The 12,618-nt window shown below is 35.7% G+C and overlaps 1 protein-coding gene across 1 annotated transcript in view; it reads right to left on the reverse strand.

Moving 5' to 3' along the window:
* Positions 1-12,618, reverse strand: part of LOC121380870 (integrin alpha-V-like) — a 76,336-nt gene that overhangs the window by 14,894 nt on the left and 48,824 nt on the right. Inside the window, exons 10-22 of the mRNA XM_041509875.1 lie at positions 12,310-12,407; positions 12,064-12,154; positions 11,507-11,657; positions 10,805-10,860; positions 10,068-10,228; positions 9,456-9,596; positions 6,733-6,800; positions 6,082-6,229; positions 5,159-5,251; positions 3,268-3,347; positions 2,242-2,331; positions 1,822-1,909; positions 582-746 (exon numbers count right to left, since the gene is read on the reverse strand). Coding sequence (XP_041365809.1) covers positions 582-746; positions 1,822-1,909; positions 2,242-2,331; positions 3,268-3,347; positions 5,159-5,251; positions 6,082-6,229; positions 6,733-6,800; positions 9,456-9,596; positions 10,068-10,228; positions 10,805-10,860; positions 11,507-11,657; positions 12,064-12,154; positions 12,310-12,407 — 1,430 coding nt within the window. The remainder of the gene's footprint in view (positions 1-581; positions 747-1,821; positions 1,910-2,241; positions 2,332-3,267; positions 3,348-5,158; positions 5,252-6,081; positions 6,230-6,732; positions 6,801-9,455; positions 9,597-10,067; positions 10,229-10,804; positions 10,861-11,506; positions 11,658-12,063; positions 12,155-12,309; positions 12,408-12,618) is intronic.

Below are 12,618 nucleotides of genomic sequence, written 5' to 3' on the forward strand. Positions count from 1 at the left end.
TAGAACAAAACGTAAAGACCACATTTACTGGCCAGATAGAACAACACTTTAGACCATATTTACTGGCCAGATACAGGCCTCTGAAAATTGCAAGAGCGATCGTTTTGTTTGCACAAATCTAATTTTGTGTAACCTATTTTTTGGAGCACCATTTACCTGAATATAACGGGGTATGCAAAAAGAAAATGGGTTGCCGAGATTTATTTCTGCGTAACCAAAATAAACGAGTCATGCAGATGTTCAATCCTCAGCGGCTTGACACACCTACCCAATGGAAAGTGTTCCCATATTAATGCTCTATTTAAAGTTACATGCACTTTGAACCAGTGAGCAACTATTTGATGTACTCTTCATTTTATTGCAACTTACATCTTAAAATACATTTGGTGACAATACTCAAATTCAATATATTTACAATTTAATTACATTGTAGAAACAAAAAAATTGTATCCAAATTAATTTTAGAAGTGACCAAGCAAAGAATGGAAAACAAATATAAACCATGTGTAACTGAAATAATCAGCCAAAAATTAGTTCAAAACTGTCTTTGAATTTCTCAGCACATTCAGATAAATACTCACCGTGTTATTATCGGGTGTCACAAACACGGTCTTGCATGTTCCAACGCCTTCTGTTATTAATGGCTGACCAATTATTGGGAAAATAGGATTGTAATCACTGTCATGGCTGGGCCAGTAGATTTCTAAAGCAGTTGTCTCTGTAGCACTTTTCCCATAGTTCCGAAGCTGTAAGAGAACAGTGAGTATGATAACTGTTGTCATGTTTCCCCATCCATTTCACAATGGTCTACAATACACATGTTTACAGATATAACACAAGTGAGAATTCAATTGCAGAATTTTAACAGTGAGATATTTCTCCCGACATCACACAAGTCGACACAATGTACACTGTACAGTGCATTCCCCAATTCATATTTCCCACTATTTTGCACACAGCACTGAATGGAAATAATAATGGAACAGGGAATAAATTAATTAAGTCTATAGTGGATTTAGTTATTTGTTTACAATGGAAAATACATGGACATTTTTAGTTTAAAATGTGGTTTTCGGCAAGTATTTTCGCGTGACAACAATGGCGGAACCTTGCATTCATTTCAGGAATCGATTGTGACAGCTAATTTGATAATAAATTTAATCATTTTACTATCAACGAAATTCACGAAATATTGGAATATATATTTTAGGTCGTTTCCAAGAGAAATTCTGGTCAGCAAACACAGTGATTGGGAATATTATTATAATTTTTACACAAATTGGCAACAAAATTTAGTTTTTGGCTAAAATAAAATTTTCATTAAATTAGCCACTTTTCAATAATTTTCAAGAACATACTCCACATATCTGAAGATTGACTAAAACAAAATTTGTTCCTGAATGGCTGTAAATACCGGACAGCTAACAATAATTGTGCTGAAGTAAGATCAACTTTATTGATTTTTTTGCATATTTTAAATCAAATTAACTGATCTAAAATATTGTAAAAAATTAGAAAAACCCTACAGAAATAGTTACTACAGTAAGCTATTTTGTACTTGTTCTTAATAAATTAACAAAGATAAAATCTTCATGGTAATTTATATGGCTTTTTTTTAATAAAAGGGTTAAATTTTGCTTCTGGAAATATAAATGGTGACTGCAAAGATTTAGCTTGAAAAAATAACTATCTTTTACATGATGAATGATCTTTTAACTTCTGAGAAATTAACAAAAATGAATAGCTAAATTAGTATAATGACAAATAAACTCAAAAAGACATTTTAATAAATTTTACTGAAAGGATAAAAACAAAATTCACCTCATATACATGTTCTACTACTCTCTTCAGAATTCGATTAGCTTTTGCTTTTGTTGTATTAATATTGATTTGTTCTGGGTCTGTCTTTCTGAAAACAACAATAATGGGTTAAGTACACAATTTGTGGAATAAATGCCAGAAAGTGACTATCATTATTAATCAACCATTATTAGGATGTGGATACGTTCTATAATAACTACTGTTGGTATTCCACCAGCTGACACTTAGAGTGTTCTTATATAAACTATATTGTAATGGTAAAACATGATCTAAAAAAAGAAGTGATATATTACAAAAAGACAAAAAGTTGAGCAAAATATCATTCAAATATTGATTCTAGAATTGCTGTAGTATTCTAATGCTACAAAGATAAACACATGAAACAGTAGATTTTTTTGAGTGGAAAATAAACCTACTAACCCATTGATGTTGATTTTAGCTGTGGCCGTTACAGGTATGGTGACTGCAGCAAAGTTGTTGATGGTCGTTTTCAGGATTTCTGGGTTCGAGCTAAAATAATTAATTAATTAATCCAGAGAATAAAGTACATAAATGCCAAAAATAAGGAAACAACCTTTTTTCCCCATCTGGGACTAGTTGTGAAATTTTTCTAAAATGGAAAAGCAATAAAATTTATTATGCTAATTTTTTAAAATAATTTATTTCACATATTTACAGAGTATCTCTGTATTACACAGCGAAACTAGTATTCAGTCAACTTACAATTTACAGAGTACACAGCAAAACTAGTATTCAGTCAACTTACAATTTACAGAGTACACAGCAAAACTAGTATTCAGTCAACTTACAATTTACAGAGTACACAGCGAAACTAGTATTCAGTCAACTTACAATTTACAGAGTACACAGCAAATCTAGTATTCAGTCAACTTACAATTTACAGAGTACACAGCAAAACTAGTATTCAGTCAAATTACAATTTACAGAGTACACAGCAAAACTAGTATTCAGTCAACTTACAATTTACAGAGTACACAGCAAAACTAGTATTCAGTCAAATTACAATTTACAGAGTACACAGCGAAACTAGTATTCAGTCAACTTACAATTTACAGAGTACACAGCAAAACTAGTATTCAGTCAACTTACAATTTACAGAGTACACAGCAAAACTAGTATTCAGTCAACTTACAATTTACAGAGTACACAGCAAAACTAGTATTCAGTCAACTTACAATTTACAGAGTACACAGCTAAACTAGTATTCAGTCAACTTACAATTTACATACTCGAGTACACAGCTAAACTAGTATTCAGTCAACTTACAATTTACATACTCGAGTACACAGCTAAACTAGTATTCAGTCAACTTACAATTTACAGATAATGAGCATACTTTTTAAAGTGTTCAGTTAGACATACATGTAGTTGGTCAACATTTACATTAGATAGGAGAACTTTACCACGCAGGGCAGTTCTAATTACCTGTTAACATGCAAAGCAAATTCCAGGTCATCTTTTGTTCCATTTACATCTTTAGGTGCCACCCTCAAAGTAAAATTAGTCTGCAAACAAAATACATTTACATAAATCATTGCAAAAATTTGTTTTAATCTTTAAAATAAGTTACATCATTCAAATATAAAAAATATACTTGTCAAACCAATGAACACCAGTGAACTAGGAATTCTAATGAAACGTTAATCCAAATTACTACAAAACCATTAACTATTTGTCAAAATATCATTGCAGTTAAATCCACAAAGCCGCCACTTGTATTAAGCAACCATCCCTATTTAGCAACCACATTTATCAAGTGACCACCTGTTAAGCAGCCACCTCAATAAAGCAGCGACATCTATTAAACATCCACTTTTATTACACTACAGTGGCAGAGATAACCATGTGATATTTTCTGTCTCTCACAATGTGAAATGTCCTTTGAGAGGTCATGACCTCCGATCACCAGATCAAACATGTCGTCACACCGTATGACTCACAATGTGAAATGTCCTTTGAGAGGTCATGACCTTCGATCACCAGATCAAACATGTCGTCACACCGTATGACTCACAATGTGAAATGTCCTTTGAGAGGTCATGACCTCCGATCACCAGATCAAACATGTCGTCACACAGTATGACTCACAATGTGAAATGTCCTTTGAGAGGTCATGACCTCCGATCACCAGATCAAACATGTCGTCACACAGTATGACTCACAATGTGAAATGTCCTTGGAGAGGTCATGACCTCCGATCACCAGATCAAACATGTCGTCACACAGTATGACTCACAATATGAAATGTCCTTTGAGAGGTCATGACCTCCGATCAGCAGATCAAACATCTCACACAGTATGACTCACAATGTGAAATGTCCTTTGAGAGGTCATGACCTCCGATCAGCAGATCAAACATGTCGTCACACAGTATGACTCCCATAAATAGTTAAGCAAAAAGTTAGTTTATATTTTAAAATAATTTTGCTTAGTCTTGAATATGTTTATAGCATTGTTTGTGTAAACTTCATCTTAATCATACAGCACAAATTGACCTCTAAGATGTCATATTTTAATCATCCATTTAATGGTCAGTTAAAACATTACAGCAGTTTGTCAACACAAATTATGTATAATACAGTCAAACCTGTCTTAAGTGGTCACACAAGGGAGTAGATAAAAGTGGCAGCTTAAAACAGGTGGCCGCTGATTACAGGTTGCCACATTTATCATCTTTAAAACATTTGTTGTTGTTTCTTGTTTTACAGTCTGTACTGCTAATCAACAGATTTATGCTTCACAGTTGACTATAAATGAACTTTTGACATGTTGTCTCCTTCAGAAATAATTCAAATGGAATGTATTAAATTAACCATTCTCAACACATTTGTTTTCTTTTTCCATTTAATTATTTAATTCTTACTTCATGCTGTGTATTGTCATAGTAAGTGAATCTATAATGTCAAGTGTAGCCTGCCCAGAGGCAATTTGAGGCATTCCAGAGCCCTACTTTGTTAACTGACACACAGTAGATATGTCGGGACTAAATGGATACTAGTATTAAAGTGTGAGATCGGTTATTTGCTGCAACTTATCGCTGTTATTAAAATGTCCCTTTTATATAATAGAAAACATTTCCAGTGGCCGCTTAATACAGGTATTTTAGCGATTTGGGATCTGATTTAGGTGGCTGCTGGCCGCGTTAGACAGGTGACCATTTATTACAGGTGCATTTACATTATAAATTGTTTGGGAGGGGAAAAAGTAGCCACTTAAGGCAGGTGACCACTGATCACAGGTGGCCATTAGGACAGGTTTGACTGTATTTGTGGAAGAAAACAATGGAATAGTGACAAGTACAAGTATAACGCCTCACCTTGGCACGACTAGGCAGAGGGTTGCCTAGGTCACACAGAACCATGGCCTCCTTGGTGAAAAATGCCCTGCAGCTGACTGGTGCTTCCTGAACCTGAACACCAAAACACAGAGGAAATAAAACTAAAATAATAGTGTATCAATTCATTACGTCTCATTGTTGGATCTAAGTTCTGTTTAAACAAATAGGAAATGTTCAAGGTAATCTGAATGACAAACAATCTATGTATTAAAAATGGTATGTAGCGCTTTATAGAACTCATTAATTTGAGCACAACAGGATTTTTTCTGTTCTAAGCACACCAGTCTTTTTAGTGCAGTAATGTTAATAACAGCTGGTAATGAGTTGTAGATATTCAGAAATGCATTTCAAGTTATTTTAATCTAACACAGCTTAACATTCACTTGATTTTGAGGTGAAATGTTTTAAGGTTAGCATGTTTGTACTTAATTTAGGCTTGCTGACTTTTGGCATATTTATTTTGGGCACACGCATTATTGCATCAGCTTTGGTGCAATCTAAAGGCCTGTGGTATTACTGTACAAGACAGAGTTTAAATGTTTTTAACACGGCTGTGACTTCTCCCATCAATGACTGTCGGTGCTTTGTCTAGAGGACTGCCATTCTCAAAACAATACATTTATTCTTACCAGTGTTAGACTCCCAACACTGCTTTTGACAAATCTCAACTAGTGCATGACCAAGCTCAATGAATATTTAAACAGTTGTGATGGTATTTAAACATGTAAAACTGAATGTTCTCATCCACAAAATCATTGAAAAGTCTTTTATAGTTTACTTTTGAAGGTGCCTGATTTAATGTGATGGTAATGTTAAATATTCAGATAGATACGTGTGGTATTCAGATAGATACGTGTGGTATTCAGATAAATACGTGTGGTATTCTGAAACACAAAGCTCACCGCCTGAATAGCATCAGCATTTTTATAGCTGACACCAGGTGGTAGGTTGATCCACAGCTGAGTGTTGTATGCGTCTTCCCCGCGATTCTCGATCATTATCAGAATTTCTAGTTCAGTTCTGTCACCAATGATGTGAGCTGCTGATATCCTGAAACAGTATTAAAGATATAATTATGTCAAATAAAATGATTTTTACAATGATTTTTGTGTAAATCAGTGAATTTGTCTGGCTGTAATAAAGCTAGCACTGGACTGTTTAAAATATTACATGCGATAACAATTTAAAAAATACATCACACCTGCTTTTCTGCTAGATACAATGTACAGTGAAACCCCTCTAAAGCAGACACCTTGGGACCAATAAAAATGTTCAGTATTAAGAGGGATCTCGGTTAGAGAGATTAAGTTTGTACAAGTTTTTAAAAAGGGACTGTGTAAAATGTGCCGTTTTGATGGAAGTTCAGTTTACAGATGGTCCGGTCTTGAGATGTTTCACTCTATATTGAGGACAGACTTAGAAAATCAGGCAGAACCAAATTGCTAACAAGCATCTCTATAAATGAGGCTCATCTACCGTAATAATAACTCCATAGACACCTTACTTTTTTAACTGAATCTATAATGTACATACATTTTATAATGGCATCTTACCTGAATGAATTAAGAACTAAATCCGGAATACATATATTATCTCTCCCACAATGCTTCAGTATTTGAGCCTGAAACAAAAACAGTGTTAAATGATACAACTATTCATAATATAGTTTCCAATGGCTAAGCTTTGCCTGTTAACTGAATTGTTCACATGAAAATAAATAACAAAATCGAAAGCCTCCTTTCCCAAAAAGGAATTTTGTAAATCTTTTATTAGATAACATGTGCCCAATGTCAATTCTTTGCATGTTAATTATATATTAAACTGCTCAATATTAGAAAGATATGACAAATACAAAAATTAGGAATAGTGAAATAACCAACACACTGTAGAATTGTGAATTGACAAATATATTGGAGAAAATAGCCAACATATTAGAGCACAGTAAAATAACCAACTCTACTTGAGAATAGTAAAATTACCCATTACTAAAGAATGGTAAAATAATCCTTTACTAGAATATGGTAAACTAAAATTTGTTTTGCTTAACAACACCAATACAGCCTGTTGATTAAAGTAAAGTTTGTTTTGTTAATGACACCACTAGAGCACATTGATTAATTAATCATAGGCTGTTGAATGTCAAACAATTGGTAACCTGCTACATTTTTTCCTAATGCAACAAAGGATCTTTTGTATGCACTTTCCCACAGTTGTGGTGCACTGGTTGGAATGAGAAAAAATCCAATCAATTGAATTAATCCATAACTGTCGTTCGATCCTGTGACACAAGCACCTCAAGCGAGCACTCAACCGACTGAGCTAAATTCCACCCTGCCTGTTGATTAATTAATCATTGGTTATTGGATGTTGAATACTTGATAATTCTGATTACCGGGTACTTGAGAATGGCAAATTGGCCCACTACTTGGGAATGGCAAATTGGCCCACTACTTGGGAATGGCAAATTGGCCCACCACCTGGGAATGGCAAATTGGCCCACCACCTGGGAATGGCAAATTGGCCCACTACCTGGGAAAGGCAAATTGGCCCACTACTTGAGAATGGCAAATTGGCCCACTACTTGAGAATGGCAAATTGGCCCACCACCTGGGAATGGCAAATTGGCCCACTACCTGGGAATGGCAAATTGGCCCACTACCTGGGAATGGCAAATTGGCCCACTACTTGAGAATGGCAAATTGGCCCACTACTTGAGAATGGCAAATTGGCCCACTACTTGGGAATGGCAAATTAGCTCACTACTTGAGAATTGGAAAATGGCTCACTACTAATATATATAAATCCATGTATACCATTCATATTATACATATATATATATATATAACTTTTCAAAAAAAGAAACTTGACATTGGTAAAAATAATGCTGTCATATTATTTTTACAAAATCAAAGACATTGTAAAGACAATCAAGTAAGTGACCGAATGGTGATGCAAAAACACTAGAAAACACGTCAGATTTACATAAACATAGCCACAGTCGACATTTGTACTGAAATGCAAAAGCGCAACCCTCAGAGAAGCACGTGCATCATGAAATTCTGTAACTTTGCATGCCGAACCCTCCGTTGGTGGGGCATACAAGGCCACATCAGTAGTGATTCAAACAGACTGCATAACGACAATGTAGGTAATGCAATAATGCCAAGATTGGCATCAGCAATAATGCCATTGAGAGATTGCAAGCAGGGGCAACTCAACAAGCTATGGCAAGGCACTTTGGCATCTCCAGACAGACCATCTCTGCTTTATGGGCATGTAACAACACCACTCAAGTGTTAATAACAGTCCAAGGTCAGGTCATCCCAGAGTAACCACGGCCGCTCAAGATCAATACATCCAGGTATGTCATCTTCGAAATCGAACCACAGTGACACAAATCCCTGGACTACGCAGAATTTCTGACCATACAGTTTGTAATCGGCTGATGGAGGCAGGAATTTTTCCTAGAAGATAAGTGCGACGTAATGTTTTGACCCCATGTCACTTAGCAGACATGAATGTCAACATGGAATGTTTCAGCATGACAATGCCAGACCACATATTGCACTTTCAGTCAGCAGTTTCTGCAGTGCCACAACATCCAGACATTACATTGGCCTGCCTGTTCGCCGGATTTAAACTCAATATCATATCTATGGGATGCACTGGATCAGCGTGTGTGCCAGAGGAATCCACCACCCCAGACACTTCCGCAACTTCTTACAGCACTGCAGCATGAGTGGCAGAACATTCCACAACATGTTATGCAATGTTTGATTGCTTCCATACATCGCCATTGTCAAGCTGTCATCAGGGCTCGTGGTGGTCATAAACGATACCAATATTTCCCCCACCCCTATGTCACACATATTGCTGTGTACATGTTTCAAGGGGGAGTTCCAGATATACCGTTTCGGACTTCTACAGAGTAATCCCCTTCCCATGTCGTCTTGATCTTTGGTTGCTTGTATCATGTCGAACAGTTTTTTTTATTAAACTTTAAAAATCAATGTTGTTTCTTTTTTTGAAGAGTATATATATATATAATATGCTGTCCGAATTATATATATATACATATATACACATCTGATCATGGCAAAATTAACCACTGCTACTTGAGAATGGTAAATAGCCCATTGCTGTTCATGAATAATAAAATGGCCCATAATTCTTGACAATGGTAAAACAGCCAACTACTTGAGAATGGTAGAATGATCGACAGCTACTAGAGAAATGTAGAATGGTTAACCTACTGGAAGAGGACACAGTGACTGACCTCAGTTTGGACATTAGTTGGAATGTATTGGTCGAGGATTGGTACCAAATTTCTTCTTCGTCTACGTTTCTTCTTCTCGTCTGACTTTAGTTTAAACTTGAAGTCCACAGCAATTGGTGTCAGCTTGTCTCGTAGATCATTCTACATAAAACAATATGGATGCAAAACACTGTTCTAATTAAAGTAATACATGAATAAATGTATTCACAATTAAAAAAAAAAGTTTTAATGTTATACCACAGCAAGCAGTCATAGAATTCATTATTGTAAATTGCCACAGTAATGTTGTCAACTTTTAGTTTATTTTAAATAATATAAAATATGTTTAACATTTATCCATAGCATAAGTGTCAACATGCATTGAGGATTATTCTAAATAACACAATATGTGTTTAATGTTATCCCCAGCAATTTATGTAAACTTGTCATCAAGATTCAAAACCAAAACCAAACCTATTCACATATTTACAACAGAAAGAAAAAAGTTCATGACCGTATTGAAGAAACCAGTCTCACTTTAATGTAAGCAAACGATTGATGAGGTATTAAAGAAAGCAGTCTCACTTTAATGTAAGCAAACGATTGATGAGGTATTAAAGAAACCAGTCTCACTTTAATGTATGCAAATGATGAGGTGCACCAGGTGGCCTTGCGTGTCAGTTTGATGGTGTTTGCCTCGGTCAGCACGTCCTCGGTGGGCAGGTAGTATGCGCGCTGCTCTTCACGCGTCCGGTTCCTCTGCAGCACGTCCAGCTCCCAGTTCACGTCAAAAACTGAAACACACAGTATACATATATTACTATTACTCGAATCGGTCTTCAGTGAGGCCTGGTATTACGGTTACAGTTAGCACAGGAAACTATTTGGTGTTTTATCATAGTTATTTTCCTACTGAATAACAGCAAGGGATCATTCATGAACTTTGCTGCTATAAACGCATATCACAGCCTTTGATGTACCATTGCTGGGCTACTGGTTGGAACAGGACAAATACCCTGGGCTGTAGGATAAATTTCTTTGTGGACTCATCATAATTTGTCCTGTTCCAACCAGTAGCCCAGGAATGGTACATCAAAGTATTCTACCGCTGAACTACATCCTCCATTTTGTATTTGGTCATTATGACAATTTGAAATGGCAACATTGCCTAGAACTTGAGAATAACAAAATGTCTACTTAGAAATGGTAAAATGTCCCACTACCGGTACTTGAGAATGGTACATAGGCCTACTACTTGGGAATAGTAAAATGGCCCACTACTTGAGAATTGTAAAATGGACAACTACCTGAGAATAGTAAATTTCACTACTTGAGAATGGTATGTAGGCCTACTACTTGAGAATACTTACAAAGTTCCTCAGGCACCCCAATACCACTGTATTCTAAACACGTGTATACTGTGAAACTGAAAATAAACATTAAGATCATCACTATAAAATAGTTTATGTGATGCAATCATCCAAAACATATTATAGCCCACAACACTTGCATTCATAAAACCAAACATGTCAATGGATATTTCATTTATCTAAGAAGTATTTTTAATAGGTTTAAATATTCTAATTTATCATTTATGAAAGTTAAAATTTATGAAAGTTAAATAAATTAATTAAAATCAATTTGAAAATGAAATGAAAAGTTACATGTATTTTTATTTCTGCATTTTACTTTCCATTGTTATTAACACAAAATAAATTCAGAAATGCCAAGATGTTGTGTTGATAGATTTCTTGCCTAGTGAATGGTGTTTTACCGACAGACTATTTAAGCTGACATACATTCTGATGACTGTATAGTTTTCTGCAATACACACACAGTTTGGGAATAAAAACATCTTGCATGTTTTATATTGTAACAATTTCATTCTCATCAACAAACACTGACAGTCAACAAAATGTACTGTCAGCAGAATATACTGTTGACAAAATGTTCAGTTCTGTGAAAAGTCTATGAGAACAGTCAGTCAGCAACCTACAGGTATCAATGAAATGGCAGGGCACCTATTGAATAGTTAAATGGCAATGTAAACTGTTTTCCAGCTCTGTGTTTACCAAGTGATCCTGGTGTCGTCGATGAGGGTACAGGACTTGGTGTCGAGGTTGATCATGTCTGGGTCGATCTTCAAGCTGGCAGTGACACGCACCACGGGACGGGTCCGCAGAAACACAGCCTTGTCAGACTCATACGCGCCAACCAGAATATCTGCAAACATCACAGCATTTACATCAGCAGTGTCTTCTCATTCAAACACTTATTTGTACTGTCCCAAAGGCACATACCACTGATATTTACATTTATAACAAAAGAGTGTTTACAGATTGGAATTATACTAGTTATGATGCACCGAGAGTGATTGATCTTATGATCCATCACACCTTCATAAGCATACAAGAAGGGGGAAAACTGTAGTTGTCCCCTCTCCCCCAGTGTTGGAGCATATCCTCAAATCCAGGCAAAAATCATAAAGATTTTTTGGCACAATGAGCTGGCCTGAAACCGATTCACCATGTTTTTCCACCATTCTACACATAACATTAGTTGTAATCCATGTAAAATTAAAAATCATACTGTCAATTATAGGAAAATTAAAGTGTGATGTGAAACCCACCTGGATAGGTGTTGCCATCCTGATCCTGGCCTCCAGACAGCGAGTAGCCAAACGTAGATAAGCTGGAGTCCATTTGTTTGGCATAAATGATCTAAAAACAAACGTCAGAATGATATATTCTGTAAGAAAACACTTCAAGAATAAAAATTCAAGATAAGTATCCATATTGTATTTAGTGTACTCAGTTTAAAAAAGAAAAGTTTTGTGTTAGTTGTGTGAAAAGACAAACACCTGTTATACACAAACCTGAGATACTTGAGTGATGATTCCTTTACGAGTGCCATGGTAAATGTAGACCGCTCCACGGCCATCCTCACCTGCATACGGAGCACCCACCCCTAGATCTGAAGCACAAAGAACAATAGCATGTAGCAGAAAAACCCCACAAGATATCTAAGCATTTTTTAAATAATTGTCTGCAACACACAAGTACTTATGATTGAAATATGAGGCAGGAAAGTACATATAAAATATCTTTTGCTTCTAAGTGAAACATGCAGCAGGTTTCTTCAGATGAAGACACTGTCAAATTCTTAAATTTTGACATCCACAAGC

This window comes from Gigantopelta aegis, chromosome 9 (genome assembly GCF_016097555.1).
Source record: "Gigantopelta aegis isolate Gae_Host chromosome 9, Gae_host_genome, whole genome shotgun sequence".
Taxonomy (NCBI): Eukaryota; Metazoa; Mollusca; class Gastropoda; order Neomphalida; family Peltospiridae; genus Gigantopelta; species Gigantopelta aegis.